At 40.8% G+C, this 18,763-nt stretch overlaps 1 protein-coding gene across 2 annotated transcripts; it reads right to left on the minus strand.

Moving 5' to 3' along the window:
- Positions 1–1,277: 1,277 nt before the first annotated feature.
- On the minus strand, positions 1,278–15,868 carry LOC121632225. 2 transcript variants are annotated; one of them, XM_041973491.1, is made up of 15 exons: positions 15,787–15,868; positions 12,795–13,060; positions 12,361–12,436; positions 9,792–10,602; positions 8,284–8,418; positions 8,051–8,180; positions 7,852–7,980; positions 4,828–4,908; positions 4,095–4,258; positions 3,873–4,023; positions 3,111–3,680; positions 2,144–2,250; positions 1,944–2,064; positions 1,761–1,861; positions 1,278–1,536 (listed from the first exon to the last, which is right to left on the minus strand). In XM_041973491.1, exons 2-15 carry the CDS (start codon positions 13,054–13,056, stop codon positions 1,372–1,374), a joined length of 3,003 nt encoding a protein of 1,000 aa, XP_041829425.1. In that variant the 5' UTR covers positions 13,057–13,060; positions 15,787–15,868; the 3' UTR covers positions 1,278–1,371. The 2 variants fall into 2 exon arrangements, with proteins under 2 accessions (XP_041829425.1, XP_041829424.1); XM_041973490.1 differs by having other exon boundaries at positions 4,828–4,932.
- Between the last annotated feature and the right edge of the window lie 2,895 nt (positions 15,869–18,763).

Genomic DNA, 18,763 nt, shown 5'->3' on the forward strand with positions numbered 1-18,763 from the left:
TTCGACAAATCTTCATTTCTGCTGAGTCTGCACATGGCAGGTCAGGATCAACAGCATGGATTCAGGCAGTCGACCTGCCTTGTGTCAATAGTCCAGGCTTGGTGCTGCTGCTCGTGGAGGTGCAACACTGTTAGGATTGTTTTGCTTCCAGCAACCACCACCTGAATCCAACAGCATTGAGTGATTGTTTATAACCACGTTCATCCCAGTTTTTCATCCCTTCATGGATTCTTCCAGGAGGATAATGCACCGTGTCACTAACATGAAGGAAGGCTATATCAGTCATATTATATTTTAAAATTAAGTAAATAAAACCTTTGGCCCACTCTCCTTTACGTTGTTTCAGTTTATTGAGGTTTGCTGCATTTGTTAATGCAGAGCTCTCTGAAGGTCCCACCCCAACTTTTAATCAGGTTAAGATCTGGACTTTAAAACATTACAACATCTTTATTCTTCTCCTTTTCAGAGATTATGTCATAGACCTGCTGCTGTGTTTGGGATCATTGTCCTGTTGTTTGGGGTAATTTCAGTTGTCAAACAGATGGCCTTACAGTTGACTCTAGAATACTTTGATATCCAGAGGAGTTCGTGGTCCACTCAGTGACTGCAAAGTGTCCAGGCCCTGTAGCTGCAAGACAAGCCCAAATTATCAGTCAGATGCAGCTTTTGGTATTGTTTTGCAGTTTTTGTGAACATTGTACGGTCTGATTTTGGTCTAATCTTGCAGGGATGTCCAAAACCCTTGCAGAGATATGGACATCCCTGCATCCCTGGACATCTCAGATTGATGAGCAGGAAAAATTGCTTCTTTAATACCATTGCTGATGTCTTTCCTCCTTGGCCAGGGGTGTCCAGCCAGGTCCTTGAGGGCTGGAGTCCTGCAGGTTTTGGATGTTTTCCTGCTCCAACACACCTGATTCCTCAACAGCTTGATGTCAAGTGCTGCCCAAACATGTTGATTAATTAATCGGATTCAGGTGTGTTGCAGCAAGAAACATCCAAAATGTGCAGGACAGTGGTCCTCGAGGACTGATTTTGGACACCCTAGTCCTTGGCATTGTGCTCTGTATGCTGCAAACTGTCAAAACGTCAGCTTTTATAGAGGAGCTCACACTGATGATGATCAGTTGAGTCCATTTGATCAGCAGCACCTGGCTGCTGCTCACCCTCTTAACTCCTATAGAAGCTGTGAGGGTGGACTTAGTTTTTCATACACTGTTTCTGCAGCTTGACTTAGTTAATGTTGAATAAATTGTGACACAACACATGTTGCTTTTCATCTGAGGTTATATTTACCTAATGCAGAGCCCACCCACCACCAGATAATAAAAACAGATTTAGTGCAAGTAACAGAAAACAGCAGCAAAAGTTTCAGTCTCTGAGTTCCAGCTTGCCATCTCTGACCCTCCACCTCCAGCGCTGACATCTGTCAGGAGCAGGAACACAGCGGAGCCACAGGCCCGACTGTTTGATCTCCTGTTCAAAGGACACAGGTTTTCTGTCCAGCATCTCCAGAGTGAAGCCTTTCCCAGAGACCTGAGTGAAAGATGGGATAATGTGGATTTTGTTTGGCTGCAGGCTGGATCCAAAAGATTGGATTCATCCTAATGGCCTGTTTCAATGTTTACAGTTGAACTGATTTCAAGTATGTGAATAGTTTCCTAATTTTATAGAATGATAATATGTAAATCATGCTACACAAAGTACTGATTCCAGTCTCAGAACTCAGTTTCAAATCTCATGAGTCATCCCTCCCATACCTGATCACTGATCCCTACAGCAACATGGCCCACGTTGACCCGTCGGCATTCTCGGATCCTCAAACATTCCCCCTGAACGTTTTCAATCCAGATGTCAACACCTTCAAATGTCAGAGATTTACGTTTCTTTTAATTAAAACATCCCATTATCGACCAACCAGTGACAGATTCCTGACATCTTACCCTCAAAGGAGCATGAGGATGGCCGATGAGCTGAAGCCAGCCACTCCAAGTGTCCCTCAGAGTGACTGTTACAGGAAGAAAAGACGCCAGAGCTCAGGTCATCAGACGAATGGTCCGAGTCCTTGAACATGGAAAGAAATATTTGGTTTTTGGGGCTCAGATTTTTGCATGTGCAGCATAAATGCACACCTGAATCTAACCTTGTCTAACACATCTATCTGTGATGTGTCAGAGCAGCTGAAACAGGACGGAGGGTCATCTCGCGGTTCTGGGGAGGGGGTCTGGATTCTGGTTCCTACAGGGACATCTAAAGACAACACATTCACTTTTGTTTGTATTAAGCAACACGATCTGCTTGGTTAATGCAGAACAGTATCACCATTACCTTCATACTTAATGATTTGTGGCATTTATATAAAATGTAATATTTTATTTATGTCATGAAATTATTTAGAAAAGTTCCTTAACTGACATTAATGCTTAATTGTATTTATTTATGAATAAATAAGAGCAATAGTTAAATTATTTCCATATTTATGGCAGTGGTTCTCAAAGCGGGATAACTAAAAAAATATAGCCTACATTTATTGAAAAAATTTGGAATTTTTTTCAGGGCTGTTAAAATTAAATTATAAATGAATATATAAATCTTTGACATTAGACCCTTAATTTTTTTTACCACATTAACACAGACGACAAAGTCAGAACAAATCCATATTAACAATCTGAATGTGATTTTCTGTCTGTGAGAGAGGCTGAATTTTGGCATGTAGGTGCCTTATCACAGCGGTAAATCACTAACAGCCACCTTATCCTTCTTATTTATGAAGACTTACACTGAGAGGATGCTGCAAGATGCCCCGAATCATACATCACACAACTGATCACTAAGTCGTCACAAACATCACCGTAGGTTAACTTGGGGGTCGTTTCTCAAAAAGTTTGAGAACCACTGATTTATGGTAACACACATATGTATACATACACACACACATATGTATACATACACATACACATACATACATACATACATATATACACACACACACACTTGACCGTTCAGACTATAATTCAGCCTCAGCAGATTAAATAAAATAATTATGTGAGTAAAGCCTTGATGATGCTCCTGCTGAGCCTTCCTCATGACGAAGATTTACTCTGACTCACCATCTCTAAGGTATTCCAGCTCTGTCTCTGATCCACACAAGCTGTCCTTTGTCCTTTGTCCCTTCTGCAGCAATGGGAAAAGGCCTCTGAGAGTACGAAGATACTCTGTAGACACAGAGGAATCACTCTCCTCGTCCTCCTCCTCTTCATCCTCCCCCTCCTCCCAATCTCCCTCATAGTCTTGTTCAGCTTTCAGCACCTTCTCCTGAATGTATTCTTCCTCTCCCATGTATATATCAACTTCTGACTCAGACCCGGTCTCCCACTCTGCTTCGTAATCATCCCGCAGTGACTTTGGATGGGAGTCCCATTCCCCGTTTAAAGAATCTGTCTCTGCTTCAGATTCTCGGTCTGAGTCTCCACCCGTCCAGTCATTGCTGTCCTCGTCCACTGCCATCATTCTCCAGGGGCTCACCCAGAGCACGCCTGGAGCCGAGGCAGCAGCTGATGATTTATTTAGGGCGGCAGGAGTTTCGGGGACTGAAAAACGGAGGCGATCTTTGTGCTGACTTCGGCCTTGAAGCAGCTTCTCACAGGCGGTCTCAGTGGAGGAAGGACTCAGACCTCCAACTGTGGAGGAAACACACAAATGATGCTGAAAGCAATGCAAAAGTTTTGAACTGCATCACCTGTTTATAGAGAGTTCATCTCAATATTGGTCAGATGTTTGTTAGGAGTGTGGTTTCATATGTAATCATTGATAAGTAGAGTTTATCGTTATTCTTTTTGGATAAATAGTATGATTACGTATGTGTGACTGACCTGCTCTGAGAGCTTTGGTGGTTTTCCTCCTGAGCTCCTTTGCTGTTGCTCGTCTATCTGGGTCCTTCTGGAGTCCGGCTCTAAACACTTTGGCTGTAAAGTTGTTACACTTGGACGGCACCTCCCACAGAGGTGGAGGCTCGTTGACAATCTGCCAAACAGAAACATGAGAATACCCCAGTCTAGATCTTTATTTTGACAGCAAAAAAGAGACATTCTGACCTGGAGACACAGTGGATGGGAATAATAACGTATCCATGGCTGGCATCCATTGAGCATGTGCAGTAACATGCAGCAGCTGCTCCACACATCTGCTTTGGCACAAAGCTGATCCCCTCGTGCTACCTCTGGGGCCATGTGGGTCTCTGTGCCAGGAAACCCAGCTCCTACAATCAAAAACACCAATTTCATATAATTTTTAGGGCCCAACCCATGACGTTAGAGTCACTTGTACAACAAATGACCCTCATGGAATAATAAAAGATTCCTTGAACCCTGAACCTTGAAGCCTCAAGAGAGTAAAATGTGGCTCAGATTAGGCTCATGTGTGTCTGCAATCTCATATATCTCATAGAATTATTGCAGTAAAAATAAATGTCCACCAGGGGGCAGAAGACAGGTATCAGCTTGTAAACTACAGGGTTTGGCACAAAGTTTTTCCCATACAGTGATGAAATAGGTCTCATAAAACTGGATGTATCAAATATGATGCACATCCTTTAAAGGGTTAACCTTGTGGATGTGCAATTTAATGCATAACCCTTTTTAGATGGTATGAGTTTAAACACAAATGCACTGCATGCTGAACTTAAATACTTTTAGAAACGCTCAAAATGGGCTGATGGAGAATCTTTAAAAATATTTGATCTGTATTTTATTGATATTAAACTAATGCTCTAAACTGCTATAAAAATAGATAATTTTACCATATTTTCCTGCAGACCTTTAAACTCACCTCTGAATGCTTTAGTGCTCCTTCCGCTGTCATCCAACGTCTCTGAGAGACCAAAGTCACAGAGGAATGTGTCTCTGCAGTCTGCAGACAGCAGCACATTGTCAACTGGAATAAAATCAACACACAGGATTTAGTGAGACAGCTTGTTTGCATTTGGTGCTCATTATGAAACAGTTGACTGAGAAACAGGAAGCTGTCAGAGGCTGTCAGTTTGACGGGCACAAGGGAGGGGGCGGTATGCAGCCTCTATTTTCATAGATGAACGTCCATCTCAAAGCACACAAATCTTTTCTTATCACCTCTACATAAAGATCTTATGGGATAAGAGTGGTCATTTGATGGATGTTTGTTGAGTGAAGTTTAAGATTTAAGCTGGGAACAAAATGGAGGGGCCCAACTTCAGAAAGCCCCGTTCTGCTCAATCCCATCAGCAAGGATTACCTAGGGTTTAGGAGTGAGGTGTCAGTTTAGGATTAGATGCCATCACCACATATGCTAGCTGACCCTGAGCTTGAGGCTTTACCGCTGATAATAAATGTACAATCACTGCACAGATTATATGCACTGCCTCTAGCACTACATGATGGTACCTGGGTCCAGCTGGACTCACAGCAGTCTGATCACCACTTAATGATGACGTCCCATCTTGTTTGAATTCTTGCTTGTGTTGTTCTTACTCTCAAATGTAAGTCGCTTTGGATAAAAGTGTCTGCTAAATGACTGTAGAATAGAATAGAATAGATGGGACCCTGTGTGTAAATTTAACTCAAGCATGTATCACAACACAACCTTCATTCCTTCATTAATGTTTGCTAATTAAAGAATCAGTCAATACAAAATTATTTACAACCATATTTTTACAAACTTGCTCATTTTAAAATTAGTGCTAGCTTTAAAAAACAAAGAATATATAACTAAAGGGAAAAAAATGACAAAATTTAAAAGCCAAGTAATAAAATAATCTTTTATGATGAGAGTTAAGAACAAGCAGCATCAGAGCAAAAAGAAAAAGTTAATGTCAAACGTTTGAGTCTATGGTTGCAAAGACCCGACCCACTGTGTGCAAAGGGTTCAAAAAGTTTTGAGTACTCATACTTGGTTTGGTGAAATGAAGTCACATGATCATTCCTGTACTTTAAAGGGATACTGCACCCCAAAGATAAGACAACATAGTACCAGGTAATTGTGATGAAAACATATACTGTTGATAAAATTAATACTTTTTAAATTTCTGTAACATGGAATTTTTTTAGCTCCTACAGGATAAAACTAGGTTTTGTTTTTCATGATGTAGAGCCGTACTAATGCTTCTCTACTTCACAAGAAAATTTTAAAAGCCTCACAGCCCCTCCCTCCAGATGCAAATAGGCGGGTCTTTGCCTTACAGGCGTAGAAAACCACGCCCACCAACACACGTGGACTTATATGATATAGATTTGCTAGTTTCAGACTTCTATTCTTTCACAGAGTTTCTGAAGAAATAATCCTGTAAAGGGACGGATTTGTGCTTGTGATTCTCATCTGGCGACAGATAGCAGCTCAAATCGTAGCAGCGGTAACTTCCAGTAGCACTTCCTGCTGCTGCCTCAACCTGCCGCGGGTCTCCACAGCTTTCCAGATCTGCTGGAGCTGCTGACAGGCCAGCGTAACAGCCCCAACGGCTCAGACTGATTCGCTTCAGGACCACCTGGTTCATGTGTAGCTGAGGAGATTCAGGGGGGGAAAGTCTTTCACCTCAAAGACGCTCTGTGGCGTAGCTGCTTTGTGAATCTCACTTTGTATCTTGCCAGAGAGCTGAGCTGCTGTCTGTCAATCATTTCTGCCTGGCATCCCGACCCGCCCACTCTCCCCTGATCACCCCACACCTCCCACCCCAACCCTTGCAGTTTCAGGCATTTCTCAAAATTTGGCAGTGGGTGGAGTTACACAAAAAGTATGGGGTGTAGTTACTTTCATTTCTAAAACAAGCTCTCACCAAAATATGAAATAGTTGTGCTTTGACATTATTTAGAAAGCAAAAAGGTCCAAATGTGGAGGATGGAAAGGGTTGAGAGGTCCTGCGAGAGGCTGCTACACACCTGATTGTCAGGTTGGCGTGTTAAAACTGAGTCCTGTCCAGACACCTTGCATCTTTCAAGACGTACAAAACTTTCCAACCTTAAAACTTTGCATTCCTGACTTGTTAGATGGCCCGTTGACAATCATCAAGTCCTGGGGATGAGAAACTGCGCTGTACTACCTTGCAGCAGAGTTTTGCTTTACACACCGACTCACATGCTAGCAAGTGGATATAAACACACCTGCCATTTTGAATGCGAACCATGGCAGATTCAGCAAAGAACCACAAGAAGCCATTATTGGAGGAAGAAAAGGAAAAAAAGAGAGAAAGGGACCGAACAAGAGTCCAGATAAGACTGTCTCTTACTGGCTGGAGACATCTTACAGCACGAGCAGGATGCAAGACGCATGCTAGATTAGTCTTGATGATGATGCTAGTACTAGAGATTATGGTGTGTTATAATATTTTACTGGTTTAATGCAGTTTCTTGAGCACTGTTTTTTCAATTTAATTAATTACTGGTCTAATTATTTCAATTTTAATTTAATAAAGATGTATTTTCATCCTATTTTTATTTAATTTACAAATTCATTCAAAATCATTTTATCATTAGTATTTCTTTCAAATATTTCTGCTCATGAGTTTTATTAATATTTCATATTCCCATTAATATAAAGATGTTAATGCTTTTGTGGCCAGTTTTATTATTACTTCCCACACATAACTAATGCATGGCTACGATTTTATTATCTGATCATTTCTGTTGCTGTCACCGGACAGACTCACATACACGAGCTATCCATCTGAGGAGAGATGAGAGTATTTCCCATCTAAAGTCACTAAAAATAAATAAAATAACACCAATACCAAATAACAAAAATCCTCCTTGAAACAACATGTGAAATCCAGAGTTTGAAGCTCAAACTAAACTTGATCACAGATCATGTCTGTAAACATGGACACACCTTTGACATCCAAGTGTAGCACCTTTCTGTGGTGCAAGTGTTCCAGCGCCTCCAGGGACTGATGGAGGTAGTGCAAAGCCAGATCCTCAGGGAGGCAGGTCATTTCCTTTAGAAGCTGGGCCAAGCAAGCTGGAGAGGTTTGGAGAGTCTGTTTTAATCACTCAGTGTTTTCACACAGTTTACATTTCACTTAATTTACCTGGCTTCAGGTCCATGAAGAGCACAATGTTCAGCCCATCCCGAACAGCCCCGAACAGCTCCACCACACGAGGGGAGTTCAGAGCACTCCACGTACCCACCTCCTCACTGCTGAAGTGGCTCAGGGGAATCTGGAATCAAAATAATTCAAAAGTCTGAATAAAATCAACATTAAATGGCTGAGAAGCAGCAGAAGGCTCAGGTGGAAGATGTCTGAGTGAATCTCTGGTTTACCCTCTTAGCAGCACATTTGAATCTGGTGGTTTTGTCCCGAACACAGAACACATCACCGTACGAGCCGTTCTGGATGTGATGAAGAACACAGTACTCCTCTCCCTCCCTGTACTGACAACTGTTGGGCTGCAGTAACTTAAAGACACAAAAGACATAAAATGAGAGGCAACTGAAGGAAAACTGAGAAGAGTTTGAGAATGAGAAAGTAAAGGATAATGCTGGGTTTCCATCCACATGCACAACGTCTTGACAGCTGTTTGTGATAATTAGAGAACAGTGCTTAGTAATTCCAATTTCTAAGCATTACATATATTGTAATGCACTATGTAAAATATTTGATAAAACCCTGAAAAAAAATTAAAGCTACATGTTATGTCTTAGCAGATAGATGCTAAACCCAGGGTTGGTTTTAGTGAGCAAGCGGCTGCACCTGCTAGCTGCTGGGACTGAACACCTGGACAAAGAAACAGCTGCCAGCATCTTGGACCTTCCAGAACTCTCTTGCTTGACTGTGGGAGTTGTTATGAACTCATCTAGAGTAAAATAAGATGATAGATTTAAATTTCCAATATTCATTATGGCTATCAGGAAGGATTGTTGAGCACAGTTTAAATGTAATATTGTTTGATATTAAAGATAAGAGGTTTATTATCTCCCACCTCACTGCTTCAGCCAGTAGCTGCTCGAGTAAAGTTAACTATGTAAAATGATCTGTTACTGCCAATAAAAGAAAAAACAAACATTCTTGATCTGAAACACTTGAGAATATTAAAGAAGAATTTTTTGAAGAAAACGAGCTGCTGCTGATGTCTGTACTGATTGTTAAATGTCTATGAGCTGTGAGCTCTGATTGGCAGTCACTGTTGCCATGGTGATGTTAACAGCGTCACTCTCTATGATTTAGGCTGATAATCCCCTGAATCTTAGTCTCAAACTGCTATTTAGAGGAAAGCCGTAACTCCTGATGACTTGGTTTGGCAGCTGTGAGGACCATGATGCTTTTCTGCACATGTCAGTGGTACATTTCAGTTTCTGGTGTAAAAAAATGTGAATATACAAGTGAGTTAAAGAGGGAATAAGCTGGTTTTTAGCTGTTGTTTTGGATATCATTAGGCAGTTGATTTCCTGTTGTTTGGAAACTTCCAGCATCAAGTCTGAGGAAAGAAAGGAGACATTTTCTGATATTTTAGTGAAAGTTAAAAGATTGTTGGTGCTATGGCTGGATTAAAGAAAAAAAAACTTTCAGTTTCCCTAAAACTACGATTTCCATTTTACACCAATTCTGAAAGTTTAGCCCATTCAGTCCTGTAGGGAGAAAAGTCAAAGCAGTTTTCACAAAAATTCTAATTCTGATGCTAAATATCTTTATAAATATATATATATATATATATATATATTCATATATAAAGTGATAAAGGTTTTCAGTCAGTGGAAGCAGTTTTTGTATCTCCTTAAAAGGGGTTTGTAGTGTAAGCATTGAAAAAAAAAATGAGATGTAAATTTCTTACATGATGAAATATGAGTCCTTCGTTGGCAGGTTTTGTGGTCTTCCAGTCTTCCAGAATGTGTTTTATCGAATCTCTGAGGAACGTGGAGACAAAGTGTTTTGATATCTGCGTCACTTTGCCTTTCAGCTCATCGAGTGCTGAGTCACTGGTGTCATCAAAGCCAAATTCACTCTGAGATGTGTTCGCAAAGCTCTCAGTATAATTAGAGTCAGAAATTTCCAGCAGGCTTTGCATGGACTCTGTGGAGGCAGAATCCCACTCTACATGAGAGGAAGAGTTATATCCCGACACCTGCATCAGCTCAAATGTACAACCAGATGTTTGTGCTTCGACTCCAAACTGATCTTGTGTCTCAGCATCACCACAGCAAGATGAGTCTGACTCACTTTCATGAGTTTTAATTGATTCACAGTCAGAGTCTGAGCCTCCTCGGTCGTCGCTGCTGGATGTGTCTTCTGTATCTGTCGATCTGCACAGCGACACTTCCTCTGACCCCTTGACGCAGTCAACGGGGCAGCTGCAAACTTCATACATGCAAGAGTGCAGCAGGTCACCATGGCAACAAGGAAGTGAGTCGGTAAACTGTGAAGGAGGTGGTATGACCTCAGCAGATGATGTCGTCTTTAGCCAATCAATCTCTTGCACCCAGAGACCCTGGATAACAGGAGGCTCCTCTCCTTCTTCCTGCCTCTTCTGTCTGTTTCTGGTTTTCCTTCGATGTTTTTTCTGAAAGTGGTGATACAAAAGTTTGGCTTCATCCATTTCTTCATCTTCTGTGTCAGTCATGAGGGTGGCGTCCTCATTAAAAAACCTGCAAAGGAGAGAAAGAGTGCTCAAAAAGATTCACTGATGCATGATTTATACCAGTCAGATTAAATTACTGAGCGCTGTTTTTAATTCTTCCATCTTTTTTTTGTTAATTAGAATTCTGCAGCTCTCTTTTCTCTTTAGGCTCCTCTGACACTTTGCTCTGAGAAAACATTTAGTTTATGAAGCTTTTTTGGTCATTTTTATGCTGAATCAATAAACACAAACTTAAACTTCAGTTGGGTTTTGAAAGTTTTTCTTTTGTATTTTTTATTTTCATGAATTCATTAAGCAGGGTCTTTTATAATTGGAAATCAACTTCAGCCCACCTTATTACAGGGTCTAACCTTGAAAAAAGAGATTTATTTAAAAGTTTGTCTATTCATTTTGAGTATTTACTCAGCAAAGTGGTGCAGCCTTTCATCAGTGGGTCAGAACCTTTTTACACTGGATTCTATGTGTTTTCAGCCACTAGGAGTCACTACAGTCAAACTTATGTAAATCCCACACAAAGTGAAATTTCTTTAAATCTCCCCCTGATCTCTGCAGCATGACATTCACCAGCTAATTTATTAAGTACATCTTGTTAGTACCAGGATGGACCTTTTTTCCCTCTAGAACTGCCTTATTTCTTGGTGTTATAGATTTTACAAAGTGTAGGAAACATTTCTCAGAGGTTTTCTCCTTATCAACATGACAGCATCACACAGTTGCTGCAGGTTTTCTCATCCATGATGAGAATCTCCCGTTCCACCACATCCCAAAGCTGCTCTACTGGACTGAGATCTGGTGGCTGTGGAGGCCGTTGGAGTCCAGTGAACTGATTCTCATGTTCAAGGAAGCAGCTGGAGATAATCTGAGCTTTGTGACATGGTGCATTATCCTGCTGGAAGTAGCATCAGAAGATGCTCCACTGTGGTCATAAAGGGATGGACATGGTCAGTAACAATACTCAGGTAGGCTGTGCTGGTTAAACCAGGCCACGTTGGTACTAAGGGGCCCAAAGTGGGCCAAGAAAATATTCCCCCACCATGACACCACCAGCAGCCTGAAGCGTAAATCCAAAGCACGACGGATCCATGTTTTCATGTTTCCACTAAATTCTGAGCCTAGCATTTGAATGTGGAGCTGAAATGGAGACTCATCAGACCAGCAACGTTTCTCCATCTTCTATTGTCCAGTATTGGTGAGTGTGTGTGAATTGTAGCCTCAGTTTCCTGTTCTTAGCTGACAGGAGACACCCGGTGTGTCTTCTGCTGCCGTAGCCCATCTGCTTCAAAGTTGGATGTGTTGTGTGTTCAGAGACGCTGTTCTGTAGACCTTGGTAGGAACCATTGCTTATTTGACTTCCTGTTGTCTTTCTATCATCTCCAGCCAGTCTGCTCATTCTCCTCTGACCTCAACAAAGCATTTTGCTCACTGGATATTTTCTCTTCTTCAGAACATTCTCTGGAAACCCTAGAGATGGTTGTGTGTGAAAATCCCAGTAAATACTCAGACCAACAACCACGTTCAAAGTCACTTAAATCTTCTTTCTTCCTCATTCTGATGCTCAGTTCGAACTTCAGCAAGTCGTCTTCACCACGTCTACATGACTACATGTGTTGAGTTGCTGCCATGTGATTGGCTGATCAGATTTGTGTTAACAATCAGTTGAACCTAGTATCTAATGGAGTGGCTGGTGAGAATACTTTACCACATCCAAACAGATTAAGTTCTGGGAAGCTTTTGCAGATGGGAGAAGGCCAGTGGATGTGCATACCTGTGCTTTTGGAGGAGCTGGGATCGTAAGTAGCGGCAGCGAATGCTGGTAGGGCTGAACTCCTGGAAATCTTCTCCTGAAAAGGGAAATGGATTTTTGTAGTGAAAAAAATCCCTCCACATTAATCTATTTAATGACCATTAGCTATAAACGGAAAGGTACAGTCAACAAGAAATTAGGTGCTTCATGAGTGAAAATGCTGCCATAATCTAAGTGGTTGTCAGAGTTACACAGAAAAACACAACTTTTATCTATTTCTCCCCTAGTGAATAATCTCTTTCCCATAATTTCCTACTTTTTAGAAGTAACTGATCTTGCATTACCTTTTAAATCTGTATTTTAAGTCATTTCCCAGCAGGACACAACAAAACCAAAGTGAACTGTAAATGTTTTTAAAGCACAGTGGGCATTTGTGCATCCTGAACCACTCTTACTCTCAGCCTGAGCGACTATGGACACACAGGGATTCTCCGCGAACCCCTCCGTGACCACTTGTTTGGCGGTGCCATGCTGCATCACATGGCTCAGATGGGGGGCAATGGCTTTGACCAGGGGGTCCGTCTCCTCCTCACAGCCTTGGCTGCTGTTGTCTTTGCCCAGAAATGAGAGTTCAGACCCACCGGTGACGATGATGAACGGTGTGTTGGAGTTAAACATGCGCGGTATGGCCATCTCTTTGTCACCGTCAGAAAGCATCTACCTGGTGAGAAGTTGGAGAGGAGATCAGGAGTTTAATTCCTGATTAGTTTGATCATGATTTGAACTGAGTATGATCTGGCTTTATTTTATGGGTGTATAAATGCAGGCCTAATGCTTTTATCCACATGGGAACATGGGAACATGTCTTGTCTGATGTTGAGGATGTTTTAGATTGTCCAGCTGTTCATTTCATGAAATTAATCAAGGTTAATTCAGGGTTTCTTATCAAGTCATGAAAAAAGGGAGAGCAAAACAAAGATTTTACAAAAACATGTCAAGAAAAGTGGCTGAAGGAATGAATGAATGAAATGAGTCTGTTGTTTAGGGTTTGTAAACCACTTTACTTCAGTTGTTAGGGTCTGTCTCTGTTAGCTTCTGCTGTGCCGTGTGTAAATTAAAGCTCACTGGGTGATAAAAGTCATAGCTGCTTTCTTGGTGGTTGCCGAGCAAGAGACCAAAAACAACATGTGAGTTGAGCTAATTTTAACTTGAGCCAATGTTTTGGCCTCTTTTCTTGGACAACGTATAAGAGTCTTTGCCATCTTATACTCAGTTTAGTTTTAAGGTATGTTAACTTTTCTTATATCAACTTATATATGAAGTTGCTAAAGTACGATCCACACCCATACATACATTTAAAAACAGACTTTACAGATGTGTCCACTGTAGTGGACACTATGATTCAAAGTAAAAGAAACAATCGTGTTGTAAAAAGAATGTGTTTTAGTACCAGCAATGACCCAAACTACATGCTGTTAATGACTAAATCCAACCAGGAAGTAAGAAAATAAAAGTTGTTGTGTTGCACTAAGGCAGCCAGGAAAATGGCATCAATAAGGGACATCTGTCTGGTTGAGAACAGCTGAGAAGCTGGAGCCAGATGTGGAGCCAGTGAAGAGACGCTAAGACTGGAACTGGATCCACTGGATCCAGTGGCCTGCATCGGTTACTTATGGCCCTTTCCCACTAGTAACCCTGTAGCCCAGCTCAACACCACCCCTCCCAGTTTCAGGCCCTGACAAGATGAACCCCTAGGGTATGAAAAATCGTTCATCTCAACAACAACATGGACAAACACCAAGCGTGTTCGCATAGTTAACATGAATAAATCTACATGAGTGGACCTCTCACCGTCATCATTATGCCAACAACTACGATGGACCGAATTCAGTTTGAAGACCGTCCAATGTTACAATCAGTACAAACATAAGCATGGATAAAAACGTGAATTTAGTTTGTTAGATAACCGAGTAAAAGTCATCTCCAATCAGGTCGACCCCTGGCTAGACGGTAAATAGACTCCAGTTCAGTTTTCAGCTGAACCTCCTGGTTTGGTGAAATGATTTTTGTCACTGCGATGATTAAAAATGGAACAAATCACAGTTTTATAAGTTCTGGTCTTTTAGCTGGTTTTTAAACCTTTGTTAAATTAAATGTTTTTAAATTACTTTGAAATATTTGATTAAGTTGATTCTGTTTGCTAATCTTTGTGAATTTGTTAGATTAAAAAAATATAATAAAATAAAAAACTGTCATATGTTAAAATATAGAAATGAAATCATTGTTTTTGCAGCATCAACATCAAACACCAGAGAAGTCTTATTTTAATGGAACTTCAATATTTTATTTTATTCTTAATTTAATGTAGAAATTTCAGATATTGATTCAGTCTTTATTTTTTTTTACTTTTACTTTATTTATTTTTTTGCTAACTGTATGTTTGATTTATTAATTTCTTTCCCAAAATTAATCTCATGATATCCTCTAGAAAGTTTTATTGATCTTAAAATATTTTTAGAGTTTTTCACTCCTGGGATCTTTTCTTCTTTCCCAAATGCGTCAGTGTTTCCTCAGTTTTTAACTCCCATGACCCCCACTGTTGTTTAAATTATAATCCGTTCAGTAAATTAGAGTTGGTGGAGGGAGAGGATGGTTGTTTGTCTTTATTTGTTTTTATTACTTTTTTTGTAAAGCACTTTATTTAGTTTTATATGGAACCAGTACAAATGAAGTCTTATTGATTCACTGGTTTGAACCTGTTAATAAAAACTGCTTTTCTTCAGTTTGAACCCTTGCCTGTGGCTCAGTGAGCATCAAACAGGTTTTACCCTTTTACTCTAAGGTAAGGCAGAATTCCCGTCATACTCCCATCAATTTAAGCATAGTGGAAACAGATTTGCAGTTGGCAGGCACTTTAATGTGGTGGTATTTGCCGTGGCAGGGCGTGAATGAACAGACACTGGTGGTGAGTATAAATAGCCTGCAGAGCTTTGACACGCAGGGAGGCGGCTGCATGCCTTCCACTGCTTCGTCCAGCTGTCAGAGTCTCTCTTCCTCAGCGCTCGCCATGTTGACAGCGAATGCTGGGAGATCAACACAGAGACACTCCTCTTTTATAATGACAGCTCTCGTCCTGGAGTCCTGAGACGGAGGCTTATGGAGGACACACAAGCGGGTATCTGAGGAACTGCAGTTTGATCATGTTTGGGTAGAAAACTCTGGAAACATTTAGGAGTCAATGGTAGTGTGATTTTTTACCAGAAGTCAAATAGTAAAGTAGAAAGTAATAAAAGTCATCAGGACATGCAAAATGTTAAAGATTAAAGATCCAAAGCAAAGTCAAGCAGCTTCTTAGCTCCATGAAACAGCCTCCTTCTGAGCTGAGTGAGCTGACAGTGAAGCTCAGGCAGACTGACAGCAGGCTTTAACCACAGCAGGACACATTACCTGTCAGCTGGGCGCCAGTTCTGGTGAAATCCAGCGATCCAGTTCAAAGTTCTCAGTCTGCCTCTCTGTCCGTCCTCTGTCAATGTGTATGTCAGCTTCCAAGTGTGACCTACCGGCTTTCTGCCCCGCAGGCCCTGCTGATTGGCCCACCATGTGCTTGAGTTATGAACTCTTACACCTTCACCACCCTGCCCCCACCCTCTCCCACCCATGACAGCCTCCAAACACTCTGGATGCATTCTGTAGATGTCCCCCAGCGACACTCGGATCTTATCTGATGTGCTGTTTTAGTCATAGCAGGAAAAATAGATGCTATCCTTTAGTCAGCGACTATTTGGGCCCATTTCCAGCAGATTTTACATTTCTGTTTAAATTATTTGATTCTGATCTTCAGTAACTTATATGATTTTCATTTAATATTTTATTCCATCCATCCATCCATTCATCCATCCATCCATCCATCCAACCTCTCATAAATCTCATAATTATATCAAGTGGAAGGTTTCTAAATCAGAGCCAAAAACCTGCTTAATCAAGCATCACACCCACACCCAGACATTTCAGTGTGGAAGTATGAGGAAACACATTAAAAATGAACACTGATCCAATATAATTTGTAGGTAATGCTGAGTTTAAGCAACCAAACAATTCCCAACTAAACTGAAAGCACTTAAAATGAAAAGGTTTATTTGACCTTAAAACAGCTTGATGTGCAGGGTAACTCGTCACAGAGCACCACCCAGTATCCAGGGGTTGTTTCAGCAGAGTAAACACGAACATGGTTTACGCCTATTTCTTTTATTTTATTTGACCTTGTTCTCTTTTATCATGTTGGAGAGAAAGGCTGCAGAAACAAAGAATCAGGGTGTTGCACATCAACCTAACAGGCTGTTTGATGTAGTTCGGTTTTGTCTGCAGTCAGTGGAACTGGGTTTAAATGAAGATAAAAGCAAACTTTAGTTTGTGTTCAGTAAATAAAGACGGTGTAATATGTTGTGTGTATGCTTTTCATTTTAACAGCTGATATGAGTCAAACATTTTAAACCAGTGTAATGATGATCCTAACAGTTAAAACATAAACAAATAAAGGAAACATGGTAACATCTGCTAACTTTGTCACAGCTCCATCCTCGCTTCCTCTGCGGTGACACATCTGCTGTCCGGAACAGAGTCGACTGGACTCTATTCGCTCCTGTGGGAATTAGCAGAATACCAGAGGAGGGAGAGTGTTCTGTGTGTGTGTGTGTGTGTGGGGGGGGGTTTAGTTGGGGGGTCTCTTTCCCTGGCAACATCTGAATGTGAACAGAAACGGACCAATAGTGAGGACGTGCAGACAGTTTGCGCCCACGTCAGCAGGTTTTTGTCACTTCGGCCTTCTCTGCTGTTGGTGGGTCAAGTCGGCTAAACTTAGAGCTTAAAATCCTCCCAGGGGTCATTTCAGCTTCTTCAGGTCTCATGCACATGATGGAATTTATAAATCAGCTCTGATAAGTTGTCTAATAAAACAACAATCAAACCAAGCTTTGTCATATATTCCCTAAACCTGTTCCGCCACGGTTAACTCATCAAAAAGAATTTACTTCTCCAAGTTCATCCTCACAAACTTAAAGAACTTTTCCTCAAGCCTTTCAGAGCTTTAATGTAGACTTTGCTTCTACTTTGGATTGATCATTAAAGAGTTTTTGACATTTAGGAAAGACAGAAATCTGCTTTGATTCCTCCTTGAATTGCATACGAGGTTGTTTTATAAACAGCCTACAAAAAACACCACAGCTGACCAAGAAGCTGTTAGCAGCTGTAAAACGTGATCTACTCTGAGAAAAAATGTTTTCATGGCTCAGTCTAATCTTACAGGAATTATTTAGATAAATATTATGAGTTATAGGTTTTGCTTAATGAATTCAGTGGCAGCCATCTTGGTTGTTAATTGAATCCACACCGGGTGCCAGATGTGTCCTTACACAGAAAATTAAGCGTGATCTCAGCTTTAACTGGATAATATTGCCATTTTCTGGAAGCTGGTCTGATTTGTGGGTTGACTGACGCAGTCTGGTGGTTTGTAGAGACGGGATGCTGCAGCTGTTGATGTGAACATGTTATTTCAGCTGTAGTTGTCCTGGCTGAGCTCATTTTATATATACCGCCGTTCAGTATTTATTTCATGATTATTTATCGAGTTTCATTTTTTTTAAATGCAAAAATGATCTTGGAATTTCCAGATGTTTTAAAATATGAAAATGAAAAATTGTTAAAGAAAAAAGTGAGAATATGTCAGTCTATGAGGGTCATACTAAGACACCACATGCATTAATATATTTGTTAGAAAACAAATGATACAAAACCCTTCTGCAGAAATCTGAGAAAATTAAATCTGAAAAAAAAAAATAAACAGTGCATCGTTATCGGTGATGCACAGGAGAAACCTGATGAATGGGATGATTAAAAAGAAGAACATTTATTTCCATCTTACATCCTTGATCCAAACTCATCCTCTAAGCATCAAACCTGGAGGTTAAAGTGCACACAGTGCTTCGGAGATCTGTGGGTTTGTCATCACTGGAGCTCAGTTATGAGCAAATTCAGTTATAATTTACATAAAACACAAAATGATGATAAAGAATCTGAACATCCTGATAAATGACGTAATTGGTTTTAACAGCGTTTAGAAAATATTTCCTGTCTGCTCTCATTTCTACTTGAATAAATTTAAAGTTTTCTTTTAGATGTATTAAATTTAAAACACATCTCTAATTTGGACCTGATCAGCTAAAATATCTGCAGCTGTCTGTGTTAAAGAGCTCTGACCCCAGTGACCCATCCATGGAGCTGCACAGTTGGAGCATCTGACCTCATTAACGGATCAGACCTCATTGTTTAAACTCCAGCCACTGAGACCACTAGAGGGCAGCAGATGAACCAGAGGCTGGCACAGCCCTGCTGGGCTGACAAACTGGGTCAGACCCCCCCTCTCCCACAC

Source organism: Melanotaenia boesemani, chromosome 21 (assembly GCF_017639745.1).
Source record: "Melanotaenia boesemani isolate fMelBoe1 chromosome 21, fMelBoe1.pri, whole genome shotgun sequence".
In the NCBI taxonomy this organism is placed as follows: domain Eukaryota; kingdom Metazoa; phylum Chordata; class Actinopteri; order Atheriniformes; family Melanotaeniidae; genus Melanotaenia; species Melanotaenia boesemani.